Source organism: Lipotes vexillifer, unplaced genomic scaffold, assembly GCF_000442215.2.
Source record: "Lipotes vexillifer unplaced genomic scaffold, Lipotes_vexillifer_v1.1 scaffold434, whole genome shotgun sequence".
In the NCBI taxonomy this organism is placed as follows: Eukaryota; Metazoa; Chordata; class Mammalia; order Artiodactyla; family Lipotidae; genus Lipotes; species Lipotes vexillifer.
This window is the reverse complement of record NW_006797498.1, coordinates 565,865-581,197: the sequence shown is the minus strand read 5'-3', so window position 1 is coordinate 581,197 and position 15,333 is coordinate 565,865. Positions and strand designations below refer to the sequence as shown.

Sequence of the window (15,333 nt, the reverse complement as noted above, 5' to 3'; positions counted from 1 at the left end):
GAAAGAGAAGGGAAAGTAAGTTGAAGGGCTGTCTCTATGAGGTTGAATAATAGATACGGCAATAATAGAATGAGTGTCAACAGAGTAAGAGATGTCAGAGTGTAGGATGTTTGAATTTGTGACTTCAGAGGAAGACTCAGTCCGGGGAAATTTCAGGATCTTAGCTGGAAGGAAGAGGGTATTAAAGAAAATTTAAGATCACGCTACCTTGAGAAAGGATTCTTGTGGCTACGTGTAGAGTACACGGGAGTCAGGAGACGCTGAACTAAAGTTCTTAAGAGGCTTATCTGCATAAATCATGAATCAAGTATTTGAATTGTACACCTGAATAAGAGAAAAAAATAGGCTAATTTTTTTTTTTTGCATTGAAAGAAAGGTAGGTAACTTTTCTTTCTCGAGAGAAAAAACTAAATTCTGTGTCCAAAACCAAATAGGACTGAGGCACTATCTAGTGACTCTAGAAATCTCTAGTACATTTTTATTTATTTATTTATTATTATTTTTTTTTGCGGTACGCGGGCCTGTCACTGATGCGGCCTCTCCCGTTGCGGAGCACAGGCTCCGGACGCGCAGGCTCAACGGCCATGGCTCACGGGCCCAGCCGCTCCGCGGCATGTGGGATCTTCCCGGACCGGGGCACGAACCCGCGTCCCCTAGCATCGGCAGGCGGACTCTCAACCACTGCGCCACCAGGGAAGCCCTCTAGTACATCTTTAAATTATGTCCTCTTTGTATTCAATAATAATAATAATAATAATGTCCTCTTTGTAGTTAAGAATAATAATATATTCTTCATTTTGACTTGAGCTGAATTTTTGCGTTTGACTTTTAAACAAACCAGTTTCATAATATAATGAAAATAATGTTGGAATAAAAAGTATGGTTAAATGTAGTTTTCCTTCTCTTCTGTATTGCTTCTAGCATGAATGCCTAATTTTTAACATGGGTAGTGATGAAAGTACTTTTCATATTTTCTGGCATTTTGTTGAATTTCCTTCTAGTCTTTTTTTGACTGGGCATATACTTGCATATTTGTGGTTAATAGGATTTGTAAATATCACATTTATACTTGCTTTTTCATTTAACATGAACAATTTGTCCTCATACTCATCCTTTACGATGGCTGCATAATATTCTATTTTCTTTTTAACATTTAAAAAAATTTTTATTGGGGTATAGTTGATTTACAATGTTGTGTTAATTTCAGGTGTACAGCAAAGTGAATCTGTTATACATATACATATATCCACTCTTTTTTAGATTTTAGCTTTATTTTTAAAATGTATCATATTTGTCATTTAAATTTTCTCTGTGTTTATTTATACTTTGATCTCAAATACAGATGTGTATGGACATATAATAAAAACACAAATACTTGTGGAAGGAGAGTTACTGATCTGAATATTTATATAGAACAGACTGAGAGTCATATTTCATGTTGTTTTATTCTCATGGTGACTGACATTTTTAGCAAGATAGTTGCCTATGATTTAAAAAAAAACTAAAGATTTTTTCATGAAGATTCAGATATATCTCTTTTCTTGAAAAATCAGATATCTGTCAGTGCTAGAACCTGTAGTAATGTATAGGACTGTCGGATGGATTTGAGTGTTGGGTACCTTTTAGACCCTTTTAGACAGGGTATGTGCTCACTTCTTCATTACCCCGCCTTCCACTGGATGCTTCCAACGTTTGTATTACTTGCCAGTCCTCTGTGGGCATTTCATTTTGACACTTGATCTAGGACAAAATAAAGGATAAAGAAATAGTAGTCTTCATGAATGCTGGAGCTGTCCCTTCTCAACCACATGTGACTATCCTGTTGTCTGTTTTTAAATTTGTTTGGGATAACTTTTTCTTCTACTGTCTAGCATAGGAAAAACAATTCCAATCTTAACATTTGTTCAAGTCGAACAGAATTAGAAATTTAAATCCGCTACTGGATCACATAGAACATTTCAAAAACAAAGCCCCAGAGATCTAACTTTTTCATTTTCTTTATAGGTGAAAATAAATAATGATTTTAATTATGAATTTTACAATAGTACCTGGTCTTATGTAAAACATACATCAACAGAACATTCATCATCTAGTCAAGGACGCGTCCTCTTTTTTAGTTCTTCATCTTCTTCGTACAGTTTCTCTTCAAATACTGAAAAAATCGATAAGGAAAAGGTTAGTATGAAATATATTAGTTAACTTTTCCATATTTTACTGGTTTAGGTATTTCTAACATTAACAGAAGTGCATTTACTAAAAGAATCAGCTTTCATTTTTTAATTAGGGCACAGTATCTTCTTCAAAGAGATAATCCAATATATTCTTTAAAAGGTATGGTTTTTGTCTTGTTAATTCTCTTTGATAATACATTTATTTACACTTTTTATTTTCTCATTGAAGTATTTGTTCTTATTTAAGAATTTAAAAAAAACTTATTACTTTCAAATCTTCTAGTTAAAACTAGCCTAAATTTCTAATTCATGATTACTGATGCTACTATTTTAAGTATTATATATAATTTCAAAAATCCAATGAAATGTGCTTCCAAAACACTAATACTAGAGTTTTTTAAAGAAGGTGCATGAAAATAAAAGATGTTAAAATACTTTATTACTTTGGAGATACCAACATTTTCATCCGAGGAGGTTAAAAGACTTAATTTTAGATACTCTGTTGTATTGAGATACTAAAACTTTCATCATGGGCAACCTGAACAGTTGAAATGAATTGTTCTATTTGATTCACATTTACTGCTGAAGAACTTTTCAGGCTGATCATCATTCATAATATACATAATTCATCTCATTCTTAAAGTCAGTAACTTGATTAATAGATCACATTAATAGATCACATAAGCAAGGTATAAAGGAATATAATTTTGTTTTATGACTAAGAAGTTGATTGTGGAAATATGAGCTGTAAAAACATTTATTATACCCATATTATATTGTTCACATAAGTGAGGATTTGGTGTAAGGCAGCTCTGTCTTGGACATCATGAAAAGATGCTTAGGAAGGGTTTAAAAGACCTCATTATAAAGTAGCTTACCCTGTAAATACTCCAGTATGGGAGATAAATTATATGGTCACCTTACCTGTAAGTCATTGTTATGATGTGGACTCTAGGGATATTATATCCCTGTTTGTGAGATTATTTAGCAGTTAACAATGTTGAATCTTTTTTTCTAGTTGAGGAGGGCATAAAAACTTGGTCTTGGGGGTTTTAAAAGGCGTGTATAAAACCAGTTGTCATCACTCAGATGTTATTTCTGTTTGGGATTCTGAAAATTCCTTAGATTGCTTCAAGTGGGTGGGCCCAGAAGAGACCTCATTATGCATCAAAAATAGAAATTCATTTAGTCTGCATTGATGGAGGTGGCTATTGATGGAGACATTGGACAAGAAACTATTTCCATTGCCTTTTAGTCTTCATCCTAAAACTCCTTTTACTCTTTCTTCTTCCTATAGAGTTATCAGTTGTTGGTTCTTCAGAACACTGTTGAAGTGGCTCAGTTTATCAATAACAATCCAGACTTTTTACAACTTGCTGAGTCATTCTGGAAGGAACTCTCCTACCTTCCCTCTCTGTATGACTACAGCGCCTATCGAAGACTGATCGACCAGTATGGGACACATTATCTTCAGTCTGGGTCCTTAGGAGGAGAATACAAAGTTATCTTTTATTTGGACTCAGAAAAAATCAAACAAAGCGGTAGAGTATTAAAAATATTGTTATATACAAGCATCGCGGGGATTTTAATTAGTAGTTAAACTTTAGAGCTTTAAAATATGACAAATAGAGATTAAATTGCAAAAGAATCCAAAATTGCAAGACTCTATTATACTCTACTCAAAATCTTCCAGGGTTTAAGAAAAAGCCTGCCTACTCTTTTGGATAGTACTCTGAAGTGAGAGTTAAGCCATTATCATTATTGCTATCTCTAGAGGGTGTTGACTGGAGTTTTAGAATACTTTTTAATCTTCTCCGTTTCTCAGATTAAGTAATATTCCTTGAGGAAAACTAATGAGGAGTTTACTGATATTGCAGAAATCAAAACGTTTCAATGAAGTCTTTTCTTATTTATCTGTGTTCTTAACCACTCACATTCCTTTAAAAAAAATCTGCTCTGGATATCATGAGTTTGCTTACTACCTAAAACTTGTAACAATAGCTTAAATTTATTGGATGCCTTCTTCTAGACAGGCAGGTTGCCTATGTTAGCAATAATCCTCGCTGCTACCGAGTGAAATCCAGGGGCATACTGATTGTAAGCAGGTCTAACTGGCTCCAGCATCAACTTAGCTTTTTCCTTACGCCATGTTGCTGCTGGAATTGCCTGCTTTTTGTTAGACTCAGGGCACGCTACTGAGTTCATACTTGGTTGACTTCACAGTGAGAGGATGTTCCTCACCAGCTGCTGCCATGTTGGAGAGTGTGTGTCCTAGTATCCATTCCTCCTTTTGGCTTATTTACATTCCAAGTCCAACCTGCTCCTTTCCAACTCTGTCCTGAAGCTCGTGGCCACACTTGCTTCTCTATCCCAAATCGCCTTGTTAGCATCTTACTCTTCAGTCAAGAGTTTCTTACCACCTTGGAGGGGAGTGAGACTGCTTACCTGAGATCCAGAGGAGGTCTTGTAGCCTTCTCTTGTGAGTGAACTACAATATTTTTCTGTGTTTCCACTGACTATTCTTTTTTTCTACTGGGCTTAATTTTTACCAATTAAGATTAATTAGAATGTGAGCTTTTCCAACCTCAGCAGGTTGGAAATGAATGCACAAGCACAGGTTTTTGTAGCAACAACAGAGGTAATATTTCTTTGGGGAATTAATCCAGAAAGGGGCTTGATCTAAACTCAGTTTCATGACCATTTTTTTTTCTTTAACGCTTAAAAAGAAACGAAGAGGATTTTTTTTTTGTTAAAGCTTTCTGAGTTGGTAAAAAAAATTTTGAGTAAAAATTTTACTCTTGAGCAGTTTTTGTTCTTAAAAGTTTTAAGTGAAATTAATCAAGGATTCTGGGATATGTTATATGCCCCCAATTGTTCTTTAAGAAATACTGAGTTTGTTATAATATAGTTAGTAAAATTATATAAAAATATATTTCTACCCTTTATTATTTTCTATCCTCTTTTAAAAAAAGGCATTGGCAAAACTCCATTTGATAATGAGTAGAAATTGTAACCATCTAAGATTATATGTCATAGGAAGAAAATGTAGAAACCAGAGATGTTAAAGATGGAGAGACTGAGGCACTAGAACTAGGATTTTAGGAATTAATTGCTGTAGAACCAGAACCCAGCTTTTGGGGTCTCCAGTGGGTGGGCTGGAGGCCATTGCACATCTACTTTAACCTATTTGCCTTATGCCTGAGAAGCTGACTGCAGTTGGGTAAAAGGTATCACTCTGTGAAGTGCTCAGTTTTTGCTCCCTCCACTGTTTCACCCACCCCCACCCTCTGGTCAAAGTTAATAGAAGCCAAGAGCAGCTGATCCATTTGAATGTAAGTTTCAGACATGTGATGCTTTACCCCTAAATATAATGCATGTATCTTATTTTGTTTATAACAAACATCAAATATCACGTTTTCTGCCCCTTGACCCTTCTAGAGCACTTGAAAATGTACATATAGTATATTTTTGATTATATGGCCCCAGTGGTAGGAAACAACCTCTTATGCCACTCTCACACCTGGCCAGCATCTCAAAGGAGATTTTCAACAAATGTGGAAACTAAGCACCTTTAAAATTGTTCCCCCCAGGTTTTAGTTCAGAGAAGAAGAAGAAATGTGCTTCCTCACATTTCAAGTTTTTGTTTAAATCATCAGAGCACGCATGCAAGGAGATGGAAGAGACCTTAAAATTTGCTTCAGGTAAATGAGAAGGGGGTAATTTTCATTACAAACTTACCTCCATCCCTCTTTCTTGTGGTTAATTCCTGGTCTCCAAGGGCCTTCGAAATTCTAGCGGGTGTTCTATTTTGTGTTTTTGAAACACTTGGTTATTTTTACCTCTGATCTCTCTGTTATGTCATGGCAGTGATCCATCATGCAGAGTGGAAATTTCACTGGGTATCTCTGTGTACTGTAACTATGTCCTCAGTGAACACCATCTTTGTTTCCTGTGAGGAAGGTTGACAGACAAGTCTAGAAAAATGACAGCAAGAGGAGAAGCTCCAGTTTCACCCTGTGACATGGATGCTCAGTGCAGTTAAAAGTTTTTGGTGCATGGTGGTGGTGGTGACGGTGGTGGCAGAGTGTGGGAGGTGGTGTGTTAGTCTTTGAGTGATTGAAGAAGGAACTGGAAGGGTAAGCTGATTTAGACTGTGTCCAGATGCCGTGTTAGGAAGTTTGGGTTTCATCCTGATGGCGAGGGATGCCGTTAATACGGGGAGTGATTAAATGAAAGATGACAAATATAAAGTTGTAGCGAAAGAAGAGGGACTGAAAAGGAATAATCTGACAGGATAAGAACCAGAAAAGATGAGTAACATGGAAGGTAGAGGAGAAGAAATCGACAGCGAGAAATGCTACAGCGAAGTGATGTAAGAGGAGGTCTGAAGACTTCATTGGATTTGGTGATTAAGACTTAATTGCCTTAAAATGAAGAGATTCTTAGTGTAGTAGGGACGGAAATGAGACTGTGGTGCATTGTGTGAAGCCATGGAGCAGCATTAGAGCTCAAGTTGTCTTCGGGTGATGGCAGAAATTGGGATGAAGGATAAGACTGACCCAGTTGCTAAAGTCCTCATCGAGGAAGTGAGGATCCTTTAGTAGATGACTGCAAGGAGGAGGAAGACAGAGTGTTTAGCCAGGCTCAATTCCTCATTCACTTACTTTATTCATCAACTATTTACGGAACCTATAGTGCATGCAGAAATTGTTCTAGGCACTGGTGATACAGCAGTGAACATGCCAGAAAAAGTGCCTGTCTTCTTGGACCTGACATGACGAAGGAGGAGGACAAGTTTTGAACAACGTGGAAATACACTGATCTGGAAATAGAAATGAAAGTGGGAGCTTTGAGAAGTTGTTGACATCAATTATCAGTTGGGCTGGTGATTGGAAGCTGCTTACTGATTTTATTTTATTTTATTTTATTTTTGCTTTGTTTTATCTTATTTTATTTTATGTTTAACAAACATGTAGCACTTATGATGTGCCCAGCACAATTTTAAGTGATTTACAAAAATGAACCAATGTACTCCTACCTAAGAACTGGGTATTATTCATATTTCCATTTTACTGACAGGGACACTGAAGCACAGAAAGGTTGCCCAAGACCACAGTTGGGGTCAGGCACAAGATTCCAATGTCTGGCTTCACAATCTGGGCCCTTCACTGTTGCCCCAGGCTGATTGTCTGGGGCAAGAGGGCCAGCTGGAGCACAGAGCTCACTGAGGTGTAGAGAGAGAGGCTACAGGCTTAAAAATAAATATAAAAGCTGATTTCTTAGACTCTGTAGTTTGTAAACAAGCATGTCAGTTTGGGTGGTGATTCTCAAGTTTTGGTATGCAAGAGGATTACCTGGGGCAGCCTGTTCAAATGCTGAGTACTTGACTTTTCTCTCAGCTACGTCCTTCTATATCTTGGCTGGAGCTCAGAAATCTGCAGTCATTCTAGGTGATGCTGATTCCAGTAGTTCAGGGACTGAACTTGGCAATACACTGCATTAAAAGTGTGACTATTTGCATTTTAAAACGTAGCTAACAAGGAAGATGAGGAAGCACTCAGGAATTTCTTTAAAAATATGAGACTTTAATAACTTCTGATGATAAAAGTGTAATTTTTGAATTTGCAAAATTTTATGAAAATGTTATGAAATTGCAAAATTTAATTAAAAAAAGGTAATGAAAATCAACGTAAGTCTGATTAGCAAGTTAGGAACTTACGGTCATGACCAGTGTGGAAATCAATTAGACATGAAGATGAAAATATTTCTGAAATTATAAGGCACAGAAATGAGAAAAAGGATTTGATTAGTATTCAAACTTTTTAGAACACTTTTTATGTGTTAATATATGCCTGTTAATAGCATTTTGGTTACTGTTAGTATTCCAGATGCAATGAACTTTTTCCTCCCAACATTTTCTTATGAAAATTTTCAAACATACAGAAAAGTTGAAAAAACATAGTAAAAAACGCCAGCGTACCCACCTCTTACATGCAATAATTATTATTTTGATGTTTTTATATATATATATATATATATAGTATTTATAATGTTGACTGTTTAGCAACGCATAAATATATATTTAAAATATTTGTGATATTTGCTGAACCATTTGGAAGTTTCAGATGTCATGATGTTTCATCCTTAAATACATGCATGTATCTTCTAAGAAACAAGATAGTCACCTGTATAACAAATTTTCTTCTTACACTAAGAACATTAAGAATATGAATAATAATTTCTTCATAATCATCTACTGTTAGGTAATGGTTGTGTCTCTTTTCTTTTCTCTCTTAATAGATATTATTTTTTTGAGTAGTTTTAGATTCACAAAACAATTGAGCAAAAAGTACAGAGAATCCCTATATCCTTGCTGTCCCCACGGGTACAGCCTCCTCCATTATCAGCATCCAGGCCTTAGTGGTCCATTTGTTACAACTGATGAACCTACATTGACACATAATAATCACCCAAAGTCCATAGTTTACATGAGGGTTCACTCTTGTACATTCTGTGGGTTCGGAGAAATGCATAATGACATGTATCCATTATAGTATACAGAGCAATTTCACTGCCCTAAAAGTCCTCTAAAGATCCTAAAAATATTAAAAATCCCTCCTACACCACTTACTGGCAACCACAGGTATTTTTACTCTCTCCATAGTTTTGCCTTTTCCAGAATGTCATACAGTTGAATGGGTTGTGTTACTTCATTGACTTTCAATTTCATATTCTCATTCTCATTTCATTTGTGCATCCAGACTTATTTCGTTTGATTTCTCCTTGAGTAGGAACTCAGGGCAACGTGTTACGAGGGGTCCCATTTGTCAGAGGGGGACGTCCTGGCCTTGTGTCTGGCCTTAGTTACCTGGAACTGGACAATCCTGCTGGAAATAAATGGAGATATTCTCGCTGGGCAGGATCTGTGACTGAACTTCCGCAAATCATAAAACAAAAGGTATGTGACACTCTGTTGAAAGCACCAGAAAGCAGTCATATTTATTTGCACTGGGAAAATGAGATTAAATTAAGGTGGTTAAACAGGGAAGGCTGTAATTAGCATTTTCTGTATCCCAGTTATGTTTTGTATAGTAAAATGAATGCATACATAATAGGAAACAAGTTTCATTATCTTGTATGTCCATATTTCAGTTGTAAAGGTTAAATGTCTTGTAAATCCCAAGAGAAATTAATGCTAAAATTTGTATTTCAAGCTTTTGACCTAAATTTGATTATGTTTTCCTTGGTCCCTGATTCAGAGGAGTTATAGATTCTTGCAAGAGGAAGGCATTTAGGGACTTGTCTAGTGTTACATTTGTCAGATCACCTTTCTTCCTGTGGCCATGGCTTGTAGGCTCCTGGTCATGCAAATTAGTTCTAAAAAGATAGAATCAATTTGGCTGGCAGAATTTTAGGATGTTTTATTGGCACAGTCAGTTCTTTTATAACACAACATATGTGTTCCTAAAAATCAGAGAGCTAGGCAAAATTGCACAATAAAGACCACAGGGCTTATGGGAAAAAATGTGTTAGGAACACAACACTCAAAAACTTTTGTGACACTCATTAAAAAAAAAAAGAGGCACCAATAAAAACAGTAGTAGTTTTATACATGTTAAATTGTTAAGGAATGCACAGACTACAATAAAGGTGGCACATTACCTAGAAGAGGATCTGAAGCTTGCTGGGTGATGGGAGCATTACAGATTGTGAATTCTTGTGAAGTGGTAGAAGAAACGCTATCAGAAATGACAGACAGTCGTAACACCATTTGTGGTTGGTGTGGTTTATTATACAGGTGGTGAACTAGATGGGTGTTTGAGATGTGTGCTTGTGTGTGAGTGTTTTGTCTATTCTTATGCAGCTTGGTTCAGTTGTGTGCAGTTTTCTGTGTTCACCCCGTGTTTCTTATGGACAAAATTGTACCTAAGAAAACACAAAATTTGTGATATACTCATTTTATTTTTTAATATTTCAATCTCAATGGAACAAATTCACATTTTCAAAATACATGTTATAGCAGAAGTGATTCTATAATCTATTCCCTGCCACAGGAGTCAGGCAGTGTCCCAGGTCCAACCTGACTTTTTTTTTTTTTGCGGTATGCGGGCCTCTCACTGTTGTGGCCTCTCCCGTTGCGGAGCACAGGCTCCGGACGCGCAGGCTCAGCGGCCACGGCTCACAGGCCCAGCCGCTCCGCGGCATGTGGGATCTTCCCAGATTGGGACACGAACCCGTGTCCCCTGCATCGGCAGGCGGACTCGCAACCACTGCGCCACCAGGGAAGCCCCAACCTGACTTTTGAGATTAAGAAACTTGGACACATTTATAAACTCAAAAGTTACGAGTGCTCCTCAGGTACCCTCCTGACACCATACTGAGCCCAGTTGCCTCCCAGTGGGAGGGGCAGTTTTTCCTGGGAAGTCTTACCTTAAAGTGTCATTCATTAATATTCAAAATGATCTATTTTCATTTTCAGTATCTCATACAAATCTTTAAAAATCCTAAATTGTTGTTTAGGGTAAAAAGCAGACATTCTTTTCCATTCTCAACTATGTGCTTTCCCACATAGGACTGTAACTGTCATAGCTATGTTAACTTTTATTAGTCGGACAGGAAAGGGACAGAGAAAGAAGAGAAATGTTACAGGTAGATAACCATGCAATGCTGTTCAGTTCAGAAGAGCTTGGGCAGAGATGGAGGGCAATGTGACCCTCTGAGCTAATCTCTGTACTCGCAGTGGTGCTCTAGCCAGCTCACTCAGACTCTCTCAAGAGCCAATGGTGCAAGTCTCTTCCCAGCTCCGTGCTCAGGGACATCATGGTGGTAGCCTGAAACTGGCCATGGTGAGAGTAGTTACACTGCAGAAATTGGCAAAGGCTACAAATGAGAGCCTTTTTGTTCCTGGGAGAGCAGATTGTTAGAGCTTAGCCAATCCATCTCCGGTCTTGAAGTTGCTCTTCATCAGAACTGTCCAACACAGAGCGATAATGCCTACCTGTTTTAAATTTCGTCAGGGAGAGAGAATCATAGTCTCCATTAGAGAGGTATGTTAAGTATCTCAGAGTCAGGATATTTAATCTCAAATTTAACTGCATTTGCTTCTTTACTGTAATTTAAGTGCATTTCCTTTTCTTCTATCCTCTGCAGGGGTGGAAATGTGTTGTCTTCAAAATAATCTTTCAGTAACTAGAAAATGAACATCCTGTTGGTTTTTAAAAATTTTATTTATGCACACAAAATACAAAAAATATTCCCTCCCTATCTGTTTCTAATTTTCCCTAGGTTTGTCTTGTAAAGGTAGTGAATTGCTTTCTCTTTTTATTTGAACAAGAAATAGTTGGAATTAAGATAAGAGTGGCTTTTGATTTTGTTTTAGTGGAGATTGAGCCAAAATGCTGAAAGGAAAATATTCTCGCCCAAAACCCTGATTACTGACCGTGATGTCTTTATCTGTGTAGCTGACACCTTTGTATGAGCTGGTAAAGGAAGTACCCTGTGCCTCTGTGAAAAGGCTATACCTGAAACGGGCCATTGAGGAATATCTCGATGAATTTGACCCCTGTCATTGCTGGCCTTGTCAAAATGGTGGCATGGCCACTGTGAAGGGGACCCAGTGTGAGTGCCATTGCAAACCATACACGTTTGGTGTGGCGTGTGAACAAGGAGCCCTCGTAGGGGATCAAGCAGGTCAGTGTGCTGCATTCTCTCAAGTTATGCTGGACACAATGAAAAGGGAATTACCCTTTCCCTCTGGCCTCTGAGATTGTCCTTCCTCGGGTATGGAGAAGGGGAAGTCTTATAGGGCTTTGAATTTGTCTCTCCCTCCCTATTCCACCTCTGGGTTGTAGCTACTGAGGTCGGGCCCTTTGCTATCTCTCTATTTTCCCATCTGAACTAACAGAACTGCCTTCTACTCTCCACTCTCCATTAGAACAGATTTATGCCTGAAACACCTTCCATCCTTCCATAGTCATCTCAGTAAGGTTTTGTCATAACTTAGGTCTACAGAGCTTGTGTCTGCACTGACTAACCTTTCTGGTGGCAAGCTCTTGGAAACACCTCTATTTCTATTTTGTGTCATGTCTCACCAATCAATCATTCACAAATATTTGTTGAGCATTGGCTGTGTGCTCAACAGTGCATTTGGTGTTTTAAGTATTTAGTATGTGAAGTTCACTTTATGAGTAGGCAAAGTATGAGATGATTTGTGTATATTTATTTTTATATTCATTTGTGTGTCTCTCTCCTCTAGAAAGCTTACTTCTTAAATTCGGAATTGTTTGATTCCTTTGTTTATTCCCACAGCCTGACATAGTGCTTGATTCATAAAGTCACTTAATAAATGTTTGATAAATGAATAAGTACATGACTAAACCACGGCTGCTTACAGACAAGCATCAAGAAAGCATCCTTGCCTCCAAATGTCTCCCCAAGTGGCCTGTCCTGGTAAACTAAAATGCCACCACTGCGATTCATTCCTTTGAGGCTTAGATTTACAGCTATTTGATAAAATGGAAGCTCCCCCTTCTGGTGGGGAGTGGAGTAGCAGTCATAATACCTCAAGTTCTTATTACCTGCTATTAACGTACTCAGGGGACTATATTATTAACTCGATTTCTAATTGTGGAAGAAAGGGTAAGGAAGATCATGGGAAAAATTATACAAATTATTTTAGTTTTTTTGTGTGTGATACTGAGGAGTGGCTGTGGAGGGAGTGGAGGGAAGAGGGATGTAGGTCACACAGTAGAAATAGCTAAGGAGCAGTAAACACACCCATCTATTATCAGAAGTAATGCTTTGGGGGAATAGTTCCTGAGATCAGTTTCTAACTAGGAAAGCAAAGCTCTTAGAATATGCTTCAAATTCTCTCTAATGTCCTCCAAGGAATATGATGGGAAAAATACTAAAACCTGTGAGCTGTGAACCGGCCCTGAGGTAGAAGGTGGCCAGAGCCAGTTGAGGAGGTGCCTGTAGATTGAAAAAGGGTGCTGACAGGAGGTAGAAGCATTTTTCCTACTTACATATTTCCTCATCTTGTACAGCACCAGCCCTGGGGTTGGCAGCCTGGAGTACCCAGTAGACCAGGGGTCCCCAACCCCTGGGCCATGGACCAGTACCGGTCCATGGCCTGTTAGGAACTGGGCTGCACAGCAGGAGGTGAGTGGCGGGTGAGGGAGCGAAGCTTCATCTGTATTTACAGCCGCTCCCCATAGCTCTCATTACCACCTGAGCTCTGCCTCTGGTCAGATCAGCAGCGGCATTAGATTCTCATAGGAGCGCAAACCCTCACAGCATGAACCGTGCATGTGAGGGATCTAGGTTGTGCGCTCCTTATGAGAATCTAACGCCTGATGATCTGAGGGGGAGCTGAGGCAGTGATGCTAGTACTGGGGAGTGGCTGCAAATACAAATCATCATTAGCAGAGAGGTTCGACTGCACAGAGACCATAATAAATCAATTGCTTGTAGACTCAGATCAAAACCCTATCAGTAGGGGCTTCCCTGGTGGTGCAGTGGTTGGGAGTCCGCCTGCCGATGCAGGGGACCGGGTTCGTGCCCCGGTCCGGGAAGATCCCACATGCCGCGGAGCGGCTGGGCCCCCGTGAGCCATGGCCGCTGAGCCTGCGCGTCCGGAGCCTGTGCTCTGCAACAGGAGAGGCCACAACAGTGAGAGGCCCGTGTACCATAAAAAAATAAAATAAAATAAAAATAATTAAAAAACCCTATCAGTGAGTGTCAAGTGAAAACAAGCTCAGGGCTCCCACTGACTCTGCATCATGGTGAGTTGTATAATTATTTCATTATATATTACAATGTAATAATAATAGAAATAAAGTGCACAATAAATGTGATGCTCTTGAATCATCCCAAAACCGTCCCCTCCTCCCCAGTCCGTGGAAACATTGTCTTCCATGAAACCGGTCCCTGGTGCCAAAAAGGTTGGGGACCACTGCAATAGACTATGCTCTTCTCATGCCCAATCACTGCTTTAACATTAGGAACTTATTTGCCTTACTAAGAGACTGTGAGGTGATAAAAAGAGCCTGGACTCAGCCATAAGACCAGGTTACAGTCTGGATATGGCTCTTGCCCACCAGTACAGCATTGTGCATATCATTTAACCACTTTGTCTTGGATTCCACACCTATCAAATGAGAATGTTAACAGACCTCTTGGTCACCTCCATTCGTTCTTGAGAGAAGTAAATGAACGATAAAATGCATGTGAAAGTGCTTTGAAACCGTTGTAAAATAATAAACAAATTTAAGGTAGTATTGCAAGAAGTTCGTTAATGCAGCCTTAATACGGGCAATCCTAGTCAGTGTGCAGAGACAGTCTGGCCACTGTGGAGACCTCAGTGAACAGAGTGAAGGTAATAAACCCCAGATCGTCCTCTCCCCCTATAACCACATAGCAGGAAGCTTAGCTCACTGAACTCTGAAATCTTCCTCTCCAAGTACTTTCTGAACAACGTCTCTCTTATTTACAGGAGGGGTTGATGGAGGGTGGAGCTGCTGGTCCTCTTGGGGCCCCTGTGTTCAAGGGAAGAAAACAAGGAGCAGAGAATGCAATAACCCACCTCCCAGTGAGGGTGGGAAATCCTGCATTGGAGAAACGTCAGAAACCAGACAATGCGAAGACCAGGAGTTGGAGCATTTGCGGTAATAGAGACCAGACCTCCTGGCAATTATGTAAAACTCAGTGCCCTCTGCAGTAAGCACGGAATACACGATTGCTGCTATTGAAAGATTTAAACCTTAAATGGTGATTTTTATCAGGGAGTGCTTTGCTCTTAGCATTGGGGTCAGTTGAAGGAGAGAGGCATATTGTGGCCAGTTTGCACTTGTGTGCTTCAAGTTTTCCTGACGCAGGTGTTACAAAAGGCTGTGGAACTGGAAGGCAGTCTGCTTCAGTAGATGCGAGCAGCAGCTTTGGCATCAGGCAGACCTGCCACCTACTTGCTCTGTGAACTTGGGCAAGTTAGGATAAAAATAGTAGGTACAATGATAATAGGATATTATTGCCTGAGGTTAAGAATATAAAGTGATTTGTACTGTGCCTGGCATATACTAGGCATTCACTAATAGTTGCATTATTTTTCATATACCACTCTCCCTCTTTTTTTTTTTTTTTTTTTTTTTTTTTCGGTACGTGGCTT

At 38.9% G+C, this 15,333-nt stretch overlaps 1 protein-coding gene across 1 annotated transcript in view; it reads left to right on the top strand.

Moving 5' to 3' along the window:
- Positions 1-15,333, top strand: part of C7 (complement C7) — a 53,511-nt gene that overhangs the window by 19,342 nt on the left and 18,836 nt on the right. Inside the window, exons 7-12 of the mRNA XM_007469651.1 lie at positions 2,005-2,175; positions 3,469-3,712; positions 5,762-5,872; positions 8,963-9,129; positions 11,633-11,861; positions 14,665-14,836. Coding sequence (XP_007469713.1) covers positions 2,005-2,175; positions 3,469-3,712; positions 5,762-5,872; positions 8,963-9,129; positions 11,633-11,861; positions 14,665-14,836 — 1,094 coding nt within the window. The remainder of the gene's footprint in view (positions 1-2,004; positions 2,176-3,468; positions 3,713-5,761; positions 5,873-8,962; positions 9,130-11,632; positions 11,862-14,664; positions 14,837-15,333) is intronic.